Source organism: Pelobates fuscus, chromosome 10 (genome assembly GCF_036172605.1).
Source record: "Pelobates fuscus isolate aPelFus1 chromosome 10, aPelFus1.pri, whole genome shotgun sequence".
Taxonomy (NCBI): Eukaryota; Metazoa; Chordata; class Amphibia; order Anura; family Pelobatidae; genus Pelobates; species Pelobates fuscus.
Genome location: NC_086326.1, coordinates 70,279,019 through 70,304,528, shown reverse-complemented (window position 1 = coordinate 70,304,528; position 25,510 = coordinate 70,279,019). Strand labels below are relative to the sequence as shown.

At 40.2% G+C, this 25,510-nt stretch overlaps 1 protein-coding gene across 2 annotated transcripts in view; it reads right to left on the bottom strand.

Annotated features, from left to right (window-relative positions):
- Positions 1–25,510, bottom strand: part of TBC1D12 (TBC1 domain family member 12) — a 120,481-nt gene that overhangs the window by 5,654 nt on the left and 89,317 nt on the right. For both annotated transcript variants that reach the window (XR_010085623.1, XM_063434583.1), the window contains exons 4-13: positions 22,613–22,728; positions 21,614–21,696; positions 12,298–12,415; positions 11,678–11,784; positions 10,725–10,805; positions 8,695–8,789; positions 6,475–6,546; positions 5,759–5,887; positions 5,017–5,126; positions 1,116–1,374 (exon numbers count right to left, since the gene is read on the bottom strand). Coding sequence is in view for 1 of the 2 variants with exons in the window: in XM_063434583.1 (XP_063290653.1) it covers positions 1,116–1,374; positions 5,017–5,126; positions 5,759–5,887; positions 6,475–6,546; positions 8,695–8,789; positions 10,725–10,805; positions 11,678–11,784; positions 12,298–12,415; positions 21,614–21,696; positions 22,613–22,728 (1,170 nt within the window). In the remaining variant the exon portion in view is untranslated. The remainder of the gene's footprint in view (positions 1–1,115; positions 1,375–5,016; positions 5,127–5,758; positions 5,888–6,474; positions 6,547–8,694; positions 8,790–10,724; positions 10,806–11,677; positions 11,785–12,297; positions 12,416–21,613; positions 21,697–22,612; positions 22,729–25,510) is intronic.

Genomic DNA, 25,510 nt, shown 5'->3' with positions numbered 1-25,510 from the left:
AAATCAAACATAAAAAAAAAAAATATATATATATAAAAAATATATATATAATAAAATAAAAAATGTATAATAAAAATGCCCTCCTCCCACCCAGTTCTCACACACACACACACACACACACACACAATCTGCATTCTACACACACTCATACAAACACACACTCTGCATTATATACACACACACTCATACAAACAATCTGCATTCTACACACACACTTATACAAACACACACACTCTGCATTATATACACACACACTCGTACAAACAATCTGCATTCTACACACACTCATACATACATACAAACACACACACACTGTATTATAAACACACACACACTGTATTTTATACACACACACTCGTACAAACACACACACTCTGCATTATATACACACACACACTCATACAAACAATCTGCATTCTACACACACTCATACAAACACACACACTCTGCATTATATACACACACACTCGTACAAACACACACACTCTGCATTATATACACACACACTCATACACACAATCTGCATTCTACACACACTCATACAAACACACACTCTGCATTATATACACACACACTCATACAAACACACACTGCATTATACACACACACACTCATACAAACAATCTGCATTCTACACACACTCATACAAACACACACACACACTGCATTATATACACACAGTGTGTGCGTATATAATGCAGAGTGTGTGTGTTTGTATAAGTGTGTGTGTAGAATGCAGATTGTTTGTATGAGTGTGTGTGTGTATAATGCAGAGTGTGTTTGTATGAGTGTGTATATAATTCTAAAAATCACAGAATTTCATAGCCCCAAGTTTTACCCTCGACTTATCCACGAGGCATAGCATATTTCACAATTGTTGGTCACAAAACTGCCCTCGACTTATACATGAGATCGACTTATACACGAGTATATACGGTATTTGTTTCAATAATAACTGCTCTGCTTTTACAGCTGTTCAAGACCATAACTCTTTAAATGCGCCCGCAACTTATTGCCCCCAAATGCAGACAAAAGTACTACATCTGTTTAAAAAAAAAAACAAAAAACTTTTCTTTAGCAAACAGAAAGATACCAAAAGCAGTAGAGGTACGAACCTGGATCCATTTCTTATTACAGTTTTGCATCTGAACTGCTGCTATACAGCTGAAGAGCTTTTCTGATGTAATATCTTCAGGTAATTTTGTTAGGAACTGTGCTATATGAATAAAGTCCATCTGTAAGAGAATGTCTTCGTAGAGTCGCAGTATTCCCAGAGCGGTTCTAAATAAAAATTCTTCTCCATCTCTGCAGAAGACATCCCAGACACGACAAGCAAGATCGAGAGGCAGTGACTTGCTGTATAGTGTGAAAATCCTGGGAAGAAAATCAGACTGGCTTTATCTGCTGCTTTAAGCACAACTAATTTTACAAACCATAAAAAAATTTCATAGTGAACACAAATATTAAGATAAGATAATCTCTCCATTTCTTACCATGTCAATGAACAATACCAGTGGTACATCTAGTGGTGTATCTTGGTTTTGAGACAAAACTCAGACCCACCCTGCGCGCGCCACCCCACCCAACCCTTCCCCCCCTGCCCTGCCTTCTAAATACACACATTCACTGACAGATACGCATACACTAGCTAACAGACACACACACACACACACACACACACACTGACAGACACACACACTGACATAAAATACATACAATGTAGTAGGTGGTTCACACTTCTAGAATGATTAAGCCTAGAGCCAAATTTCAGCATATGGCTCTCATGGATGGCGCTGTGGGACTTTTTAGGATGTCCCTCTCCTATTCCCAGATCACTTTGGACATTCATTTGCCAATTGGCAGGACTAAATTTTATTGATATAGTTATATCATTTTTTTATTTTATTTTACCTACACTTTACTTTTATCCATTTTTACTCCACATTGGGGAGCAATAAAGTTTTCTCCTGAAAGATTCAATTCAAGTTGTGGAACCTGGATTTGTACTTAACCGGAGTATCCTACAAGTGATCTGGGAATAGGAGAGGGACATCCTAAAAAGTCCCACAGCGCCATCCATGAGAGCCATATGCTGAAATTTGGCTCTAGGCTTAATCATTCTAGAAGTGTGAACCACCTACTACATTGTATGTATTTTATGTTTGTATTTTATAGAGTGGTGTAAGGGGTTTCCACTCAGGTGATCTGTGGCATTTATTGCCACCACACTTAGTCCCACTTTGTTTGTATATATACTTGTGTTTCACACACACCGACAGACACACACTCTAACAGACACACACACACACACACACACACACACACACTAACACACACAGTCAGACACAAACACACAGTCAGACACAAACACACAGTCAGACACAAACACACAGTCAGACACAAACACACAGTCAGACACAAACACACAGTCAGACACAAACACACAGTCAGACACAAACACACAGTCAGACACAAACACACAGACACACACACTCACATTAATACTCACTTCTCTCTTTTTTTATATTTAACACCCCCCCCCAGCCTCCTTACCTTTGGGAATGCTGGGGGAAGGGGGGAGGGTTCTCCCATTCCCTGGTGGCCCAGTGGCTGCTGTGCGGCACTGGCGGGCGGGCGGCTGGCGAGGGAGCACTTCCCCTGAGCTCTCTGCTCAGCTCCCTCGCGCCGCCCGCATAGTGAGGCTGGGAGGCGGAGACGGAATATGACGTCATATTCCGTCTCCCAGCCTCACTCTGCGGGAGCTGAGCAGAGAGCTCAGGGGAAGTGCTCCCTCGCCAGCCACCCGCCCACCAGCCCGACCGGCATGTCTGTTAGCCGCAAGGCTAACAAGACATTTGCCCTGGGCATTTGGGGGCGGCTTTTTTTGCCGCCCCCTGGAAAATGCCGCCCAAGGCAAATGCCTAGTTTGCCTTGCGGCTAATAGTACTGGCTACACCTAGCATTGGTGATTTATGTGAACTGTATATATCCCATTGTACTCCATAATCCTAAATCTATTTAAACTAAAGGGAAATGTGATTCTACAATAACTGCAATACCAGAGTTAGACATTGGATAAATCAGGTGAACTGCTACAATTTTTAACAAACATGGTTAAAGGGACACTATCGTCACAAGAACAATTACAGCATACTGTAGTTCTGGCATGTATAATCATTCTCTTCAAGCTTTTTGCAGTAAACACTTTTTTTTTTACAGAGAAAAGGCAGTGTTTACATTACAGCCTAGGGATAACTTCACTGGCCACTACTCAGATGGCTGCTAGATGTGCTTCCTAAGTCAGTGCTGCATTCAGTGTCTCCACCCTCTGCATGGAGACAATGAACTCTCATCATAGAGATGCATTGATTCAATGCATCTATATGAGGAGATGTGGATTGGCCAGGGCTGTGTGTGGCTGGTGCTGGCTCTATCCCCTGACCTGCCTCCTTGACAAGCTTGTCCATTCCAATGCTTTCCTTTATGAAAGCATTGTGACTGGCTCAGATCACCACTTCTGATGAGGTCGGCCAAGGAGGCAGATGAGGGGCAGAGCCAGCACCAGCAGACTGTAATAAAGGCATGATTTTACTATATTTAAGGGCGTAAATGGTATTTTTAAAACTATAGGGTCAGGAAAACATGTTTGTGTTCCCGACCCTATAGTGTTCCTTTAAGAAATATTTTATTACATGTAGGGCCTGTTTTGCCTTTGTAGAGAGGTTCTGTGGAAGACTGGGTAAAAATCTGCATACTAATTCTCCCCTGCCCCAAATGCATCTTACAGAGTGTTATTCAGTGCAAACAACTCAAAAATGAAGTTTACTTTTCTATCAAAATTGCCAAACTGGAAATACAGTTGAGTTGTAGAATTAATCCAGTTCAGTTATTATGTCTTTAAATATGAAATTAATTTAGCATTCCATAAAATCCACACTTCAATGAATAATTATGCTTCCTGCTTCAGCTAGAACCATGGAAATAAAATAATCAAACTCTATTCATGTTCTAAATAGTTATGATGGTTGCCTTTCTTTGCAAAGAGGTAAGGCAAATTTCTCATTTAAAATCAAATTTGAGAAGTCAAATGCAAAGTGTTCCTTAAACAAAACAGAGCTTTAGTAGTGTTTGCCACTGTAAATCAAAAGCGTTTTTCATGAAACAATAAAACACAGGAGGTTTGTCTTACTGTAGCACATTGTTCTTTATCTCCATCAGAGAATGAAGTCAATAAATGTCTTTGTAAAAAAATAAAATAAAATAAAAATACAAATGGTTCTCCCATAAGGAGATCGCAATAGTGTGGTTTGTGGCTAAAAGGTAACATCCCAAAACTACATTGTGGGCAGATAAGGTATAAAAACAATTAATCAAACCACAACCACTACAATCTAACAATGGCTCAAAATTAATTTAACACAAACTCACAATAAAAAAATCAATTAAATCTGCATCTAAATGAAAGAGGTGCAAGCCCATATTTTTCTGTTGTAGTTCCAATAAGGAGTCAAATTGGATTTATTGTCTCCTTTGTAAAGATTCTAAATCAACTGGAACCAATTTTGTGAGTGTACAACCATGTGCGCTCTTTTACATTTTTTTTTTTTTTTTATGAAAAGCTTTGTGCTATGATCCCTTCAGGGGAGCAGATTTTTTTTTACTACAATCAGTATATGAGTTTAACATGAAATACTGATCTCGGAATTATTGTTTTTAGGAAAATTTTCAGTCATATTGTATTATTGTGGTTTTGATAGACATTTTGATAATTTCACACTACTGTGTGGGTTTATTCCGTATTAAAATGGAGTTAAGTATTTTGTCCATAGAATACTTGGCAAACCTTGTAGGTCCTTTTAGGTGGCGGATAGCCCTGTGACATTATTATGGACCACGGTGTTACCTTGGAAAATGTTTGGTATTTGTGAAGCCTCAGGGGGAATGCCATAAAAGGTTTATATGACAGACAACAGACCTGTAGCAATATGTATTTTCTAACAAATATGAATAACTTACCAGTCTATCAGGTAGAGGTCTGGTGTAAGACTATATGAATTGAAGTGCAGGAAAAGCTTGGGGAGATTCTCTTCAAAGAATACTTCAAACGCTGCAAAATATTTCAACATCTAGTGCAAAAGAGAATGATTGACGTGTTAAATTCAAGGACATTTCTGCCCATCTCTTCTTATACAAACTAAAGCTAGAGTGGTACAAGGTTATCCTTTAAAAGGAAACACTCACTCTTTATCAGGCGTGCTAAATCATTTATTTTCCTCCATTCAAAATGTAAATGTTTAACTTGCCTACTAAGCAAATGATTTATTCTTGCTCTCAATTACTTTTTTATTTGCATAAATGGCTGTCGGTAGATATTATTAATAACAAAAAGAGCTCAGCAGCATAACCAGACCTCCTAAAACAAAAAGGTCTCCCCTCTGACCATGTCAAATGATGGGAGGTATGCATTACTGCTTGTTCGTGTTGCACCAACAGCAGAGTACAGTTGAACAAGGCAATATTAACATCTGTACACCATGACAAAACTGGAGACTATAAAATTCTAAAATGTATCACCTGGTAATCTTATCACCACAAAACTATAAAAAAAACACAGCATACATAAAAACCAAAAGGTTAAAATGACAATATTCAAATGAAAGAGTCTTTATGTTATCACAGGAAGGATGGCCAATGGACCCATTATGAAGAAGGGCTCTCTCTGTATTAATCAAGGAAGTTTGTTACAGTGAAGACATACCATGCTGTGGTCCACCCGGAAGAATGCCAGCTGGCACGGCTTGTTTAGAAGATTTGCAAAGGCAATGAATGCATCTGCTTCTTCCAAATTGAGAATGAGCACAGCAGCGATGAAGGACATGCCCTGGACCTGCGCATGGTGAAAAGCAGTAAAGAGAAGATGATTTAGTATGTTGCCAGAAGAACCAGTCAAGTCTCATGAATTTAAGTTACAGATGTGTAAACTACAAAAGGTTATTACGCAATGCTTTGAAATCCAGATATAAATGGCTAACTGGATACATATTACTAAACATATTGCTAAAACGCCAGGTGCAATCATGGCATAATTTTAGTGGTACAATTCCCCTGGAAAAAAAAGTGCGAACATGGGAAAAACCAAACCAAACAAAAACACTGTGCTTGGTAAACTCCTCTTTATCAGTAAAAAGATATACTAACATATGGTTTAAAACAAAAAGGAAAACTGTATACATTACATGTTAAATATATAATCCCAGGGGCACAGATTAAAGTATGAGACCAATACATCTAATAAAATTTGATAAAGTGCGTAAGCAAAAAAAAAAAAAAAAAACACAATCTTTTTACTTAAAACATTACCTAGAGGTACAAGAATATATTGACAAAATAGAAAATGCTGCCCTCAGGCCACACATTGCGGAAACACTCTGTAATTAGATGAGGCGCCATGACAATATAATGCAGTAAACTTACATAGCCGACATCTGGTCTATAGCATGTATATGCTCCCAACACACTGTGCAATAAGTCATGATAAGGCCCACCCTGTAAAATAAAAGAGCATTTTTTTTTATTCTTTATTTTTGCAATGACAGAAATTGCAATATATATCTGCAGTATTGAGACTTGTGCAAAAGTCATAACACATTTTATACAATATTATCCAGTGATACAGAAAGGAAAAGTTATTTAGTTAAAACATGTGTTTTGTTATACCATGGTAATTGGCTCGGTCGCAATCCGTCAAGGTTTTTGCATTTTCAGAAAGACAGAAAATCAGTAAAGAAAAAAACAAACTAACTTTAAAAAGTTAAATCAAAATGTAATTAGAATTTAAATGAGGTACAAGCAATGTCATCAAGAAACAAAAATACAAATAATTACAATCACAATTATCAATGGTTTACTTGAAGTTAGCAAGCTGCAGTATCATACAGGGATATACCGTAATCATTATGCGCAATGTTTACTATCAGCAACTAGGAACTTAAAAACAACAGAAATTCATCTGCTCTTGCAATTAAAACATGTATCTCCTAAAATTGTCTCTCTGTAGGATAATTCACAAAAATCCTAATGAAAATACACTGAAAACATTTATGATGCATTATTGGATGATATACATTCAATGTATTTCCCCTGTTTATGTTATAGTTATTCTCCTTTCTGTATTGTTATTGATAAAATGTCTTAAAATATTTGAAAAGAAAATATAGTGATAATGCCCTAATTCCAAGCATAATGTTTTTTTTCATATTTGCTAAAGTGAATTCCAGTCAGATAGATTTGGTGTCTGATTAGTGCTTTTCACAAGGTGCACGTTGCAAAGTATTGTTCTCATTTTTTGCAAGTGAACAATAATTTTAAAGTACGATTTGACCACAGCCCTGAGGGCATGGGGATGGGGCCTTGAAAGTACAAGTGAAATCTTGTCCTCCCACTGTCCCCAGTTCCAGAGATCGAGTGGGTGTGGGGGATGGGAGGTTCAAATGAAATAGAGTGTTTGAGGCACCCTGACCCAGATGTTAACAGTCCAGGTCCAAATTATAGAGTGCAGCGGGGCTCGGTCCAGCTGAACCAGCACTGCATGGTTTTGCCACATTCTGTACAGGGTCATTTGTTAATGGAGTTCAGCGACTTACCCTTCTCAATGTGACCTAAAGCACAAAAACATGGAAAAAGGTTCCTTAACGGAGGCCAATATTGTGTCAAAAACTAGAGCAGTAATGGCCTATTTTCCATTATTTAAGATACTGCATAGGGACAGATGAGCAAAATATTGTATTACCCTCTGGTATTCTATGATGGTACATGTTCTGAATGTTCTGATCCCTCTCTCTCTCTTGCCCCCCCCCCCCCCCCCCATAGAAATGGATCAAGTATGTATTGGTAGCAATCATTAAAGTGATGGAAACACTCCACTTTAATGGTTTGTACCAATACTTATGTAATACCCAGACATTGTACTCCTCCCAAATTTGCTTTAAGTCTCAAATTAAGTAGGCTCTCTTCCTTAGTTGGTATGAAACCTTCTAAGAAGTTAGAAATACATATTTCTTGGGAATACAATGCAATGGGGAGATGAATACAACAAATAATGTGAATGGTGACCTAACATAACTAGGTTAAATGATTACTCCAATCCCTTCTACTTTGGAAGTGGTCATGTTGGTCTTTATGTGCAGAGCTTTGGCTTTAAACACAAGACATATCTGTTCTGTATTGCCTGTCATTCAGTGTAAAAATGAAGTCCCCCTCCTCCCTGCATTGGTCCATTTTATTTTTTAAAGCATGCTCTCCCTACCTCACCGTCTCCCTCGTGCATGTGTTCTGAGCCAGGAGATCTGTCCTTAATGCACAATAGAGGTTATATTGGCAAATTAATAATAGAACGGAAACACCGTTTAATTCCCATGAAAATACAGGACAATTCATTTTGCTAAGCTCCCATATGTGTTTTTTTTGCCATGCCAATACAATTTTTGTATTGTGGCTTACTGAGTCATCTTTAGCCTTGACAGCCTTTTTTTTTTTTTTTAAATCTTCTCTATTTGGATTGATTGCACATGTTTTCTCCAGACACTCCAATATGTACACACCTATTACAAAATAATCAGAAAATGGTAATACACCACTGTCACTTTGTGGCTGGAGTTTGGTAAGCTACAAAACGGCTTTCAAAATAACAATTACCTTCTGAAAAATATACAGTGACGGGAACGTTCGCGATATATCTAGTTTAATTAGCTCCAGGCTGGCTTCTCGATCAGCAATCGACACTCCCGCATCTGCAAATTACATAAGCAGATTAGTAAAAAGGGTAATCACATACAAAGCATAATTAGCCAGCTTTTACAAATGTAATCTGTACAGTTTATGTGAAATTGCATAAAGTAGAACTACAATCGGGAATAAAAAAAAATAAAAAAAATGTAATTTAAAAAAAAAAACAAAAACAAAAAAAACTATAAAGCAACATACATTGCCTTTAATGAAAATAAAATCAATATAAAACAATGTAATTTGTAATAAAAAATTTTTAGAGGACCAACCATTATGAAAGCCACAAAAAGCAAACAAACAAGTGTTACTTTTTTTTTATTTATAGGTTTGCGTGCAACTTTTGTTAATGTTTAGATTTTTATTAAGTAGAAGGACAAATAGCACCATGCATTTACGAATTTTAAGCGCAGCTGCTGCTTCTCCTTCATTAAGCCACACCATTTGATTTCTGCCTGACTATACTACTTCGCAAATGGATACTTTAAGCACTAAAGTCACTTAAGGGATACTCTAAACACCCAAATGGCTTTAGCTTAATGAAGCAGTTTTGGTGTATAGATTATGCCCCTGCACTCTCACTGCTCAATTTTCTGCCATTTAAGAGTTAAAAACACCTTCTGTTTGTGTGTCACAGCCAATAGAGGTGTGACCAGGACAGCATAGCTTCCATGGAAAAAAGTGATAAATGTTTTAAAAGATCTTACAGCACAGTGTTTACTTTAGAAGTTTTTATTACCTGCTCTGTAAATAGAGTTTAAATCACACCCAGGCTTTAGCAGGCTATTAACAGAGCAGGGGATATAAAATTAAACACTGTACAATAAAGGAAGTTTAAACATTAGATATCTTTACAGGGGTCTTTGGGTCCCCCTTCGGCCTGGCTGAAGGGTGAGGAAGGGGCTCCCTCTGCGCTGGTTTCTCCTGATTCTCCTCCCTCTTCCGCCGTCATCCGCTGAATGTGCATGCGTGGCAAGAGCCACGCGCGCAATCAGTCCATAGGAAAGCATTTCTCAATGCTTTCCTATGGACGCTGGCATCTTCTCACTGTGAAAATCACAGTGAGAAGCGCGGAAGCGCCTCTAGCGGCTGTCAATGAGACAGCCACTAGAGGCTGGATTAACCCTAAAGGAAACATAGCAGTTTCTCTGAAACTGCTATGTTTACAGCTGCAGGTTTAACCCTAGTTGGACCTGGCACCCAGACCACTTCATTGAGCTGATGTGATCTGGGTGCCTATAGTGGTCCTTTAACCCCTTAAGGACACATGCCGTGTGTGACACGTCATGATTCCCTTTTATTCCAGAAGTTTGGTCCTTAAAGGGGTTAAACTAAACTGGTTTTGATGTTTTAGTGTCCCTTACGGATATTAGTTATAGTGAAAAGACACTCTCTTATCAAAGCCCACCTAACCAGATACGTTCTCTGTTTAACTCAAAAATATGTTTGAGGAAGAAACAGAAGACTTAAGCAAATGTAAATGGTAAAATTGCAAATCCAAAGCGCAGGACCTTCGTGAGATCAACCGAGATGGCCGTCAAAATGTGCGCCGCACTTTCCCCCCCCCCCCCCCCTTTCTGCTATATATAACTTGACATTTGGCAGGTTTTAAACCATCACTAAATTTACAACATAGGGACAGCCAATTAAAATGCTCATACTGCAACGTTGAATAAATAGTTTCTACAGCTATACAATGGCAAAATAAAAAAAAAATACAAAAATTAAAATGTCAAGAAAAATAAATGTAAAGCCAAATTCAGACTCCCATTGTATAGAATCTGTTCATATCTTGTGGCATTGTTATACAAATTGACTGTCTTCAGTATAGAAAGGTTGGCTTTTTATTAATCCTTCTCATCCTCCACCCCCCCTCCCCCCACCCAAAAAAAAAAAGAAGTAGAATTTTTGTCAAAATAATTTGGATTTTAAAAAGTTCAGACCTTCTATTTCATTCTCAGAGCCGGTCTCACTGAAGCTTTTCCATCGCTCCTTCGCTCTGGACAGGAAGATCTCATAAAGCTCTGTGAATGCAAAATACATTTCATAATCAATGTAGATTTAGAGAAATTTCAGATGCAAACAATGTTCGGTCTATAAAATCATTTACATTTTACATGTTTTATTACGAATATAACGGTTACTTTTAAGTATCTCGCGTTTTAAGTGAATGACTTACAATTTTAAAATCACACGCCGTTTCTGGCCTTGCTATACTCAGAAATAATCAGCTGAGAGTCACGCGGATAAAAATCAGCAATGCTCCTGCGGCTGGATCAGCTTAGGGATTCAGGGCTAGATGTTATCATAAGACGGCAGATCTCTGGTAATGGATTAGTGATTTTCCCATGTATGTCAAGTGGAAAACTTACTCGGTTATGAGTTATGCTTTGTCCTAAAGAGAGGCTGCATACACTTGGACATCAATACAATTGGTGGCCAAGGGTCCAGGGCAGCCAAACCCCAAGCAGCAGTTTACAAAAGAGTATTTTTTTGCTGGATGGCTGCAAGCTACACAAATTCCACTCTCCAGATACGCTCCTCCTTTACTGTGAGGGAGAATGACTAGTGACCTTTTTACTACCCCATTTACAAAACTGAGAATGAGGCCATCAATGAAGATATATTGGAGTGGCTATGCTCTTAGGCAGCCATTCAGTCCACCTTATGTCATGGAACGGCTCCTCCCTGGTATGATGAGAGATCACACCAGCAAACACTGTATTTGCAACAAAGGAATATATCAATAGAGATACCTATATCTATATATATCTAGATCCATAAATATATCTATATCTTTTTGCATTGTAATTAAGAATGTGTTAAAAGTCATGGTTAATTTAAGCCTGGAGTGTTCCTTTAAATGTTAGCGGTTTGAAACAACAGTACTGCGTACCAGGAGTTATATTAAGTTCATTGCCTATGGCCAAACTCCATACTTTCCCACGGACGCTTGGGGGTAAACCTTGCCACCATAGATCTCTGACTTTTCTGGTACTTCTCCTGGACACAGAGGAGAAAATAAAACGCATATCTTAGGTCATGACATCAGAATTTATATGCAAATCATCTAAAGGATTAACAAAGTCAATGTGTTCAAATAGTGTTGTATTCTGCAACCAATCTTTACCAGATATTCCAAGTCTATTGTAGCAGGCAATCTGACTAAGCCAGAATTATGTAATATTTTACCACAAAGAGTGCATAACAAATACCAAAGAAAAAAAGATTTCAAGGTAAAATACATAAACGGTAATGCATTCACTAAAGATATGTCACTCCCCAGCTGATGAATTGCAGCTTACATGATTCTAAACATCATAAGATTTCATTGATGGAGGACAATGGGATGTGTAGTACAACAGCAGTATTGCCAACTTTAGTCTGCCTCTTATTCTTGTATAGCAATTATTAATGTATAATTGGAGAAATCGAATACTTTTTTCCCCCATAAGCCCCTGTCTTCTAACCCAACAAGTATGCAGTCGTTTAAGGTCTACATCATTTTACACTTACACAGCATCCCAGTTTGGCAGAATTTCAGTGTTCCAAATTACCATGGCGCTGGCAATATTTTCCTCTTGCTTAAATCGTTCCTTCATAAGTTTCTTTCTCCTCTGTGCCTCTTTCACCTCTGTACAAAAGAAGCAGCAAACGTTCGATTAGCAATCACAACAACAGCTAAAGTGCAGTTATAAATTTGAAGGTAACGAGTATAATGAACAAAAATTCCTAATCTAGCAGAGCTACCCATATCTAGTCATTCATGCATGGGTTTACTGGATTGTGGTGAGAAACCTCTACAAACATGTACACTGAATTATTGATCACATTTGTAGCCGTCATGGATAAAACACACACAAAGAAACCATAAACATAATAGGAAACATAAGCTCACTAGGTAAATGAAATTAAAGATAGCCCGTCAGCCCTGTAGCAGCTCTGAAGAATGACTTCATTTCATTAAGCTGATAGATCATGCTCTCCAGGGATGTGTAAGATACTGATCAATCTAAATAAATATGTCAAGGAAAGTAACTGCACCCATGAGTTACAAAGAAAATGGATAACTCAAGCGAATAACCGCAGATAATAATTTATCCCAATCTTTTGCAGTTCTCCTATCATTACTTTTATACAAACCTTCTCTATCAGACGCTTTACTGCTGTGTAAAGATACACTACATCAACAGGAAAGAGAGTTTCCAGCTGTGATTCTGTATCGAGATCCACATGGGGTTTAAAAAAGATTTATATTTGTTCCAAACCAAAAGTAATTGCTTGTTGTAAACAATTTTCTTTACAATAACTAATTTAGCAATTGTCATTGTACTTCATTTTTGCTATCCAAGGGGAATATATATATATATATAGAAATATATATATATATATACATACACACTGTACATACTCGAGTAAAAGTCAAGTTTTTCAGCACATTTTTTGTGCTGAAAAACCCCAACTCGACTTATACTCGAGTCAATGTCTGTATTATGGCAATTTACATTGCCATAATACAGACAGGGGGCTGTGTAGGAGGGGGCTGGCAGAGAGCTCTTACTTACCTCTCCTGCAGATCCTGTCAGCTCCCTTCTCCTCCGCGCCGGTCCGGTCAGCTCCCAGTGTAAGTCTCGCGAGAGCCGCGGGGTCAGAGCAGGCCGCGAGACTTACACCGCGAGACTTGCAGAGGGAGCTGACCGGACCGGCGCGGAGGAGAAGGGAGCTGACACAGGAGCTGCAGGAGAGGTAAGCACTCTCTGCCAGCCCCCCTCCACTGAACTGCCAATGCCACTGGACCACCAGGGAGGGAGAGCCCACCTCCCTGCCATGTATCAAGCAGGGAGGGGGGACGAAAAAAAAAAATATATATATATATATATATATATATATATATATATATATATATATATAATAATAAAAAAATAATAATATTTAAAAAAATAATATAACAAAAAAAAATTAATAAATATGCCCACCCCCCACCAAGGCTCTGCAACACATACACAAACACACACTGCATTCATTATATACACACACACTGTAAATAAATATTCAATTAATATAATTTTTTTAGGATCTAATTTTATTTAGAAATTTACCAGTAGCTGCTGCATTTCCCACCCTAGTCTTATACTCGAGTCAATAAGTTTTCCCAGTTTTTTGGGGTAAAATTAGGGGCCTCCGCTTATATTCGGGTCGGCTTATACTGTGTATATGTGTATATATATATATATATATATTATATATATATATATATATAAAAAATACAAGTAGCGTTGCACTCACTGTGGTTAAATATTCACTGCCGGGTGCTTGTCTGGCAAAAATATAAAGGAAAAGTAGATAGCACTCCACGGACTCGCTTTGTTTAAATAAAAATTAACTTTTAATGCTCCAAGTTAAAAAATCAACGTTTCAGTCTGACCAATCAGACTTTCATCAGGACAAATTTGGGTCGGCTTATACTGTATGTATATATGTATATATATATATATATATATATATATATATATATATATATATATATTTTTTTTTTTTAGCCATATTAGTCCAGTAGACAAGAAGCCAAATACAAGAGAATTTATTTATATATTATATATATATATATATATATATATATATATATATATATATATATTTTTTTTGTATAGTTTAACTTAATTAGGTTAAAGATATGTAAGATGCAAAATAAGTTCACAGTTTTAAGTGAGTCACCGGAGCACAACCCCGCCCCCTCCCCCTCCCCCCTTCATATCCCCTTTTGTTTCTGTTAAACCTTTCTATATTAGCGGTTAACCAGAGTTGAGGTATAAATTACGCCTCCTTAGGAGAAGGACGAAAGCATGGTTGTGTAGGCCTTTTATGGCACAAATCCTAAAATTGTAGTACTAAACGGAGCTACACCTAAAACGCAGCTTTACCAGATATACCTACTACACGCACAAAGTAAAGTAACACATAAGCTAACTATGCATTGTGTACTAAAAATGTTACCCTGCCATAACCTGCAATCATTGTTGTGACTTGACCATGTTAAATATTGTACTTTCTGGTACTAAATGCAGGGCCGGATTAAGAGCCCAGTGGGCCTGGTGCTGATAATTATGATGGGCCTAATTACAAAATCTTATTGACCAAAAACACTAAAACAGTCCTACCTCCTAAGCGTCATGTATCTGATGGAGATGATGCTGTAAGGAAACTCATAGGATGCAACTATGAGAAAACACATACCCTTTGCTAATCTCATGCGTTCATCTTTCAAGTAAACCCATACCCCCTAACAGCAGTGTCCAGTAAAGCAGGAAGTCTATGGATGCGGTAAAAGGGTGGGCTACTGACACAAATCACATAACCAGAACGTCCGAAAGGGCGAACATACACAAAAAGGGGGAATGTCTGTGTCCCTATGTCTCCCAGTCCCTTAGTGTTTGTGTCCTCATGTCTCCCAGTGTCCCCATGTCACTAGGGGACATTGAGAGACATTGGGACACTGGGAGACATGGGGACACAGATACTAGGGAACACTGGGAGACCTGGGAAATCTGAGACTCTTGGGGACACTGGGTGACAGACACGAGGGGACACAGGGAGACATGGGGCACTGAAATACTGTGATATATAGGGGACACTGGAGACTTGATAAAAACCTGGGTACAGGTCAAAATGTTGTGGTGTCCAATAAACCTGCTTAAAGCTATCACAGTGAGTGCCTGAGATTTTTTTCTTTTATACTAGGGGACACTGAGACACTACGGGCACAGAGACACTACAGGCACAGAGACACTACAGGCACAGAGACACTACAGGCACAGAGACACTATGGGCACTGAGAGCCATGGGGCACTGAGACACTGATACATAGGGGACACTGATACATAGGGGACATTGGAGACTTGATAAAGACCTGGGTACAGGTCGAAACGTTGCGGTGTCCAATAAACCTGCCTAAATCTATCACATTGAGTGCCTGAGATTTTTTCTTTTATACTAGGGGACACTGAGACACTAGGAGACATGGGGACACAGAGACATTGGGAGACTAGGGGACTTTGGGAGTCTAGGGAACACTGAGACACTAGGGACACTGGCACACTACAGACACTGAGAGACACCAGGGACACATGGCGATACTGAGATACTAGGGACACTGGCTGGGAGACATGGGAACACTGTCTCCCTGTGTCTCCATGCCTCTCAGTGTCCCCATGTCGCCCAGTGTCCCCTAGTGTTTGTATCCCCATGTCTCCCAGTGTCCCTTTGAGTCTGTGTCCTCATGTCTCCATGTGTCCTGATGTCACTAGGCCACTAGGGGACACTTAGAGACATGGGGACACTGGGAGACATGGGGACACTGAGACACTAGGGACAGTGGCTGGGAGACATGGGGACACAGACTAGGGGCCACTGGGAGACATGGGGCCACTGTGTCCCTAGTGTCTCAGGGTCATGGGCATCCGAATGGGGGGGTAAAGGGGGTACTTGGCCCCCCCGGATTTTTCATCTTGTGCTGCTATTTTTCGTTTTAGTGTGAGAATACAGTGCAATACCAGCGCTGGCCAGTAGGTGGCGCTGTGAATGGAGAAAGGCAGGAAGCTACAGCTTATCCCTGCCTCTCTCTCATGACTGAAACCGCAGGGGAGCAGCACAGAGGCAGCCTACAGAGCAGGTAAGTGAGGGATGGGGGGTGGGGGAGACCACATAGAGGAAGGTAAAGTAGAAGGAGCAGAAAGGTTCTGCAAGGGGCAGGAGGGGTCAGCAAGGAATAGAAAGGGGCAGCAAGAAGCAGGAAGGGGTCGAAAGGTTTTCAAGGAACAGGAGGGTAAAGTAGAAGGAGCAGCAAGGAGCAGGAGGGGTCAGCAAGGAGCAGAAAGGGTCTGCAAGAGGCAGGAGGGGTCAGCAAGGAATAGGAAGGGGCAGCAGGAAGGGGTAGGGACGGTCTGCAAGGAGTAGGAAGGGTCTGCAAGGAGCAAGAGGGGTCAGCAAGGAGTAGGAAGAGGCAGCAAGGAGTAGGAAGAGGCAGCAAGGAGCAGGAAGGGACAGCAAGGAGCAGGAAGGGACAGCAAGGAGCAGGAAGGGACAGCAAGGAGCAGGAAGGGACAGCAAGGAGCAGGAAGGGGCAGCAAGGAGCAGGAAGGGGCAGCAAGGAGCAGGAAGAGGCAGCAAGGAGTAGGAAGAGGCAGCAAGGAGTAGGAAGAGGCAGCAAGGAGTAGGAAGAGGGAGCAGGGAGGGTCTGCAAGGAGCAGGAAGGGGCAGCAAGGAGCAGGAAGGGGCAGGAAGAATCAGAAGGAACAGAAAGGATCAGCAAGGGGCTGCAAGAAGCTGGAAGGGGCAGAAAGAAGCAGGAAGGTCAGTAAGAAGCAGGAAGGGTATGCAAGAAGCAGAAGGGCGCAAAATAAGCAGAAAGTAGCAGAAAGGTAAAGGAGCAGAAGGAGCCTCAGAAGGCAAAGAAGACTGTGTCAAATGAAGGAGAAGAAAATGAGATTGGAGCACTTCATTCTGGACACCACATCATTAGGCGTTGGTACCTGGGCCTGGCAGGGAAACTTTGGACCTTCTCATCTCCCCAGGTAAAAACAAACAATATTAGTGTTAATGTGTTCACTTTTATTTACTGAGTGTCAGGAAACACAGAGGGCCGCTGGGTAGGGGTGCCGCTGATTGGCTAGATGGGTCAGCTAGCACTCTAAGCCAATCAGTAGCTCCCCATTCATAAAAACGTAAAACATTTTTATGAATCGGGAACTAGCGATTGGCTTAGAGGGTCAGCTGACCACTCTAGTCAATCTGCACTTCCTGACACTCTGTTTCAGAAGTTGAATACCACTGAGCGACCTGGAGATCTGGAGCTGAAGGAAGCCTTTGGGGGTAAACCATTTGAGAGCGGTTTAACCCCTTCAAAGAAAGAGCACCCAGGGGCCTCCTTGCATCACATCATTTTCATTTAGATAAAGTTGTTATGGTGACCAGAATGTTCCTGTAATTTGATGAAAGGAACACTATAGTGTAAGGAATACAAACATATATTCCTGACACCATAGTTGTGAAAACGCTATTCACCCTGGCTTTATGTGAAAATGACTATGCTCCTTCCCTTTCATGACACTGTCAAAAAGGGGCCAAGCATGGATGTCATTACAATTATGTCCCCCCTCCCCCCCGGAAAAATTCCTGCGGACGTCCATGCTCAGGGTCCCCATGTTACCCAGTGTCCCAATGTCTCAGCGTCCCCATGTCTCGGAGCTGCTGTCTGGACTCTCTGTGCAGAACTGGTCCCCGCGGATCAGTGAGTAGAGAGATGCAGGGAGGGAGATGCCGTAACTTCTTATCACTGCCTCTCTCCACACAAACAGCGACCCCTACTGGCCGGCGCTGGTATTGCAGAATAAACTACGTTTAAACTGAGACACACATTTGTATTGCCGGTATTACTGCAATACCGGCACCGGCTAGGCAGCCTCAAATACCTGAGAAATACTTCTGAGAAATACCTGGCAACCCTAAGAAATACATAATTAATACCTGGCAACCCTAAGAGTAGTGTGTAAAAAAAAAAAAAAAAACGTAAAAAAAAAAAATTTTTTTTTTTTTTTTTTTATTTTTTAAAACCAATGGGCCTATTCCATGGGCCTGGGCCTGGAGCTGCAGCTCCATCAGCCCCTATGTTAATCCGGCCCTGACTAAATGTGTACGATGCCTAGCACATGTGATTCTTACATGTAACCTTGCTTTTCTCTAACCGCTATGCTTATTTCAACAAATAATTCAATTTAAAAAAATTATGAACTGAAAAAAATAAATGTTTGCACGCTTTTGATGAAATAGTTCGACTTTGAAATTTACAATGCAATGTCAGCCATAAGCAGAAATATAACTGTCTAACATACCTGTCATTATATTCAAACAGGTCATTATGATGTGTAACAATATTAACACCAGGGTTTAAAATTTCAAGTCTAACACTACAAGCCAGGCCTTTAACAAATATATGTCCTCGCCACTATCTGCCAGGAGGGTCAATGGCACTTCACTTTCACCAGGGGCAAATATATCCACTTACCGGGGCTGAAATTTTACTCACTAATAGCTAGTGGAGATTTTAAGCCCCATTAATACAATACATCTCCCGATATACCCTCCAAATTTCCAGAGATGAGCAAGTCATTTTAAAACATAACTCCCCGAGCCACATATGAGATCATTTAACCAAATCCATACCCCCATGAAATGAGCACAATTATTTATTTAGTAGTACTGCAAATTAACAGATTTGTAAGCATTTAGAGAAAGTCTTTTGGAAATTGAAAGTCTACAACACATTAGTTTCAATGTAATGCTTCTTCAACGTGTCCAGTCAAGTGGAAATGGAGCCTTGAGGATTGATTTACCGTATATACTCGAGTATAAGCCGAGTTTTTCAGCCCATTTTTTGGGCTGAAAAACCCCAACTCGGCTTATACTCGAGTCAGAGTCTGTATTATGGCAATTTGCATTGCCATAATACAGACTGGGGGGAGAGGGGGGCTGGCAGAGCTGTACTTACCTGTTCTGCAGCTCCTGTCAGCTCTCTCCTCCTCCGCGCCGTCCGTTCAGCACCTCGGTCAGCTCCCAGTGTAAGTCTCGCGAGAGCCGCGGCTCTCGCGAGACTTACACTGTGAGCTGACAGAGGGAGCTGCACAGACCGCGCGGAGGAGGAGGGAGCTGACAGGAGCTGCAGAACAGGTAAGTACAGCTCTGCCAGCCCCCCTCTCCCCCCCACTGGACCACCAGGGAAGGAGAGCCCCCCTCCCTGCCATATATCAAGCAGGGAGGGGGGACGAAAAAAAAATAAGAAATAAAATAATAAAAAATAAAATAATAATAATAAAAAAAAGGGGTATAAGGACCACTATGGGAGGGGGGGGGGGGGGTATAAGGACCACTATGGGAGGGGGGGGGGGTATAAGGACCACTATGGGAGGGAGGGGGTGGGTTAAGGACCACTATGGGAGGGAGGGGGGTATAAGGACCGCTATGGGAGGGAGGGGGGGGGTAAGGACCACTATGGGAGGGAGGGGGGGATAAGGACCACTATGGGAGGGAGGGGGGGTATAAGGACCACTATGGGAGGGAGGGGGGTATAAGGACCACTATGGGAGGGAGGGGGGTATAAGGACCACTATGGGAGGGAGGGGGGGTATAAGGACCACTATGGGAGGGAGGGGGGTATAAGGACCACTATGGGAGGGAGGGGGGGTATAAGGACCACTATGGGAGGGAGGGGGGTATAAGGACCACTATGGGAGGGAGGGGGGGTATAAGGACCACTATGGGAGGGAGGGGGGTATAAGGACCACTATGGGAGGGAGGGGGGTATAAGGACCACTATGGGAGGGAGGGGGGGTATAAGGACCACTATGGGAGGGAGGGGGGGTATAAGGACCACTATGGGAGGGAGGGGGGTATAAGGACCACTATGGGAGGGAGGGGGGGATAAGGACCACTATGGGAGGGAGGGGGGGGTATAAGGACCACTATTGGAGGGAGGGGGGTATAAGGACCACTATGGGAGGGGGTGGGATAAGGACCACTATGGGAGGGAGGGGGGTATAAGGACCATTATGGGAGGGAGGGGGGGTATATGGACCACTATGGGAGGGATGGGGGGGATAAGGAACACTATGGGAGGGAGAAGGGGGATAAGGACCACTATGAGAGGGAGGGGGTGGGATAAGGACCACTATGGGAGGGGAGGGGGAAGTAAGGACCACTAGGGGAGGGGAGGGTAAGGACCACTAGGGGAGGGGTGAGTCAGGACCACTGGGGGGGGGAGTGAAGGAACACGGGGGTGGGGAGGTAAGGACCACTGAGGGAGGAGGAGGGGAAGTCAGGACATATGGGGGGGGGGAGGGGGCGGCAAAAATTGTTTTGCCTACGGCGGCAAATATCCTTGCACCGGCCCTGCACACACTGCATTCACACACTGCATTCATACACACACACACTGCATTCATGCACACACACACTGCATTCATGCACACACACACTGCACTCATACACACACGCTGCACTCATACACACACACATACGCACACACTGCATTCATTATACACACACTGTAAATAAATATTCAATTAATATATTTTTTTTAGGATCTAATTTTATTTAGAAATTTACCAGTAGCTGCTGCATTTCCCACCCTAGTCTTATACTCGAGTCAATAAGTTTTCCCAGTTTTTTGGGATAAAATTAGGGGCCTCGGCTTATATTCGGGTCGGCTTATACTCGAGTATATACGGTAATTAGATCTTGAGCTGCTGTTGGTCTAACATTACACAAGACATGTTCTTTTCTACTTAATATATGGCCCAGTGACCTACTCTGGCTTGTTAGAGATAACGCTTTAAATGATTGATTATTGGCCAGAGAAACCTAGAAACCAAAATGACTTGACGAAAGAGTAAGATAATGTATACTCTAGGAAGAATCTGGATAATAAATTATTTTTATAATGCAACCTTTAAAAGACTGGCAAGGGCCAAAATACTTAATGGTAAATGGCTGTAAAGCAAGCATGTCAGTAATATTGTCGTGATTTAACACCGTGCTAGATTAACATGATTTAAATTATGTCAATGTTATTATTAAAAGCTTCCTTAAACCAGCTGTCTTATTTATGCAGAATATGTGCTTGAATGTTTAATTCAAGGGCAGTTGTGTTTTGAATGGTAAGTATATAGACTTGAAGAACACATGAGTACATATAGGCATTAAACCCCAATAAAATATCTTCTTTTGAGAACTGTTAAAAGTGACAACAGTTGAACAGATTATCAATTAAAGCAGTACCTACCCCTTTTCTTTGCCTCTGCCACCATCTCATCATATTCTTGCCGGTGACGTAATGTTTCATGGACCGATTTAGCAGGGAGATTTCTTAAATAAGCAGATGGGGGAGGGGGGATTAATCAGATTTTTGTATTTATCTTACCATTCAAGTCTAATAATGTATTTTATATGTGTTTTACTTATGTTCTCAAGCAAAAAACAAACCGCAAACAAACAGAACCCCAAGTTGAAAAATCAACTTAACAGACGTTTTTAAACTAGCGCTTCGCATTCCGTCTGAAAAAAAGTCTACTCTAAAACAAGAATGGATAGCTTGGGAAGATAAAATTATGCTTCAGTACAAACTTTGACCATGTTTCCCACCTGCCAAAAAATATATTTTCTTATAATAAATTACCATGTATAATATAATTTACAAACATAATTATACAAAACATGACATACTTGTACTCCCCCCCTCAACTTTTTTAATATATATATCAGTAACTACATGGATGCAAACGATTATTATACCGTTTTATTTTTGTTAGTGGTTTTTATATTGTAATTGTTACATTCTACACTTACCGGTATTGCACTATTTGTTACTATCGATATGTACGACTATTTTAATGTGTAAAATTAAATTAAAAAAACTATCTACAATAAAAAAAAAAAATTAAAAAAAGGAAAAATAAACTTACTGCAATTACAATAAAATAAAAATGTAAATGGCCTTTTGTTATTAATGGGATGCAGGAGTTATGTTTATTGTAAAACACCATATTGTTCAACATATTTATTAACACAAACACAGTAGAGGGGTATGTATGAAATCTAGAGCAAAACGGCATGAAAAATAACCACCAGGAGATATGGGGGGGGGGACTATTGTTGTAATAAATGTGCTTAATATTGGTAATCCTCACCCCCCAAATTGACACCATGTAAAAAAAAAAAAGAAGAAATAATTCTTTAGAAAAATAAAATAAAAAGACAACAAACCCTTAACAGCTAAACTTACGCTGGCCGATCCTCCAGTATAAGAGCAGTGGTGGAAAGTGGTTCAAACTCAAACTTTTTACGTCTTGTGGTCTGACCTGAACCATTACAGGTTCTTCCTACACGTGCTTCATATTCCTACAGAGGAAAAGACCCAGACAACAAGTTATATTTTTAGGACATTAAACAGTTTTTTGTGTGTTTATAACTCATACCCAACTTGTACATAAATGCTTGCTTACGTTAAAATTTCATTTGCCTGTGTATAACAATTTTAATTTCTCTTATTATAAATAAATATATTTTTTTATTATTTTTTTTTTTTGAAAGAGAAAGTTATGGTTAGAAGTAAAGGAATCGTGAAAGTTTATGCAACCCTAACCAAACCACCCTCGCATGTGAACTACATAGCTTCCCCCCACATTTCCCGTAGAGACATCACGTTTAAATGTCCTTTAGTACAGTCTGTATAGTAGCCGCCTTCTAGAGTCTCCTGTCTGTGATTAAACTTCAAATAACAGAGAAGGAGATAAAAACTTAAACACACTATGCTGTCAGATCTTCATGTTGTCAGATTTTCATGTTGGCTGTGTGAGTCACAGCCAGGCCGGTGTAGCTAGGGCTGCATAAACAGAAAGTGAACAAAAGTGATTTAAGTCCTAATTAGCAGATAATTGAGCTTTGGTAATGCATGTGCATGCCATATACACTGAAACGGCTTTAGTAAGCTTGTTGTTTTGGTGCTTATAGTATCCCTTTAACTTGCGGCGTCTTTCCAGTCCGAGCTGATCTGCTTCATTATCATCATACCAATGTATACTGGGTTTACATATTATTCACTGTCTGACTGTGTCAGCTGATAGCTCTTAGCCAAGGAATGCTTCATAAATGGTGGTAAGAGTTAAAGGAGTAGATGGAGCACTAAATATTTGACACTTTTTCTTATCTTACACGTACGAAATAGGTGATATTAAAGTGCCAAATGCATGTATAGAACTTATTGTGTGCTCAAAGACACAAAGGTTTTTTTTGTGTGTGTATTTGTTGAGGAGAAAACTCATTGATTGCATTGAACAATTTATATTAATACATTTAATTTTAAAAGAATTCTTAAGTTCTTCCTACAAATGGTTTTCATGTGCTTGTACATCATTGGAACATGTTTTTAAGGAATACCAGTGTATAATCCCCCCCTGAATTTCTAAGTACACGTACACATTCCAATTATCTCCAAGAAGCCAACTTCCCTAACTAAAGGATGAGTATTTTTCAAACTAAAACCAATACATTTGGCTGAATGAACAATGCCATTTTTCAAATTAATTTGCTCCTACAGCACATATTCCTTTGAAAAGTAATTTTTCTTCTTCTTATGTAAAAAAAAAAAAGGAAAAACTTGTGGATTATAGTGCCATATTTTAATAAAGGAAAACTCCAAGTACTATAAGCATTACTGCACAGGTTATGGTGCCACAAGTGCTCTGGTGCACCCCTAATGTAAGTAATCAAACAGTGCGTGGTTAGCCCATTGGCTGAAATCTGCTCGCTCTCAGCCATAAGCTTAATTCAGGCAGAGAGGCAGGGACCGGCAAACAGCACACCACAGGTAAGGCGCCAAACTGTTTGGAAATAATTTGATTGCTTACAAAGGGGGACACTGGGCATCATAACTACTAATGTGCGCTGCAGTAATTATAGTGCTTGGGGGTTCCTTTAAAGATTGTAGTACATGAACAACAAGTAGAGATTATAAAATTATAAAGATTATACAATTTATTTTACAGAACAATCAAGAGATGGTACATAAATATTTGGCTTTTAAATTCTGGATGTTATGGCAGTAGAAATATTATATGTATAGTATTCTTATATAACAAAAGGACACGTGAACAGAATGTTCATATGATTTGGGAACCATCTTGGATTTTTCCTCTCATTCTCTAAAGCAGTATTTCTTGGACATAAGCAAAAATATGTTTGACACCGTTCCATGAAACAGCATTAAATGCCATTAGAGATAACCGATGCAATACAAACTCACTTTTTGTGCAAAAAATTCTGAATTATTGCCACTAAAAGGTTGCACTAATCATCATGGTAACTTTATTGTTTTAAAGTGGTCAACGTGCCTGAAGTCCGTATGTAAAGCGTTTCGCTGGCAAAGGTGCAAATCCACCTCTGGCAGCGTCATTAGCCGGCCTGAAATAAGTTCCAACTGCCTAATGACTGTACTAAAACTGGTGTCTGACCACTCACAGCATTCTGGCAAAAGACAGCCAACGGCAGCACGTCGCCCCACTTCGTGCTATCCCTGTACTCCCCACAGTCTGTTCTCACTCCCCCCTCCAACAAGCAAAAATGACATCAGGCAAGAATAATCTGGAGGAGGGAGAACATGGCCTTGGCAGGTAAAAGGAGGTCATTTTAACCTTTTCTTTTGTGTGGTTGAGACAGCACAGAAAGGGTTACTACTGTTAAAACCATATGGATACAGTGACACATATTTAGACTTCACTTCGGGGTTTATCTCCATATTACAGCATGAGGTAAAATAAATACCGTAGTAGATAACTGAATGCCGTGATAGGTAAATGTTTTTAAAAATAAATAAAAAAAATACAGAACTGCAATTTCTTCTCAAATTTGCAACAGCAAAAACATCAGACAAGTATACTGCGTGCACATAGCCGTGTATACTGCCTGCTGCAGGTATTATAACCATAAACACATTGTTTCGGAAAAATCTCCCCAAATCTGAGCATTTAAGTAGAGTCAGTTAGCTTGCCATGTGTGATTGCATAAAAATAAGCCAGGTGTCTGGGATGATAAAAAAAAAAATGAAATCAGCATTCAACTGGTTTCTGGCTGTATGAATGCGTTGTCCTTGTCTATCAGGATGATGTAATTAGGGGAGAAGCTA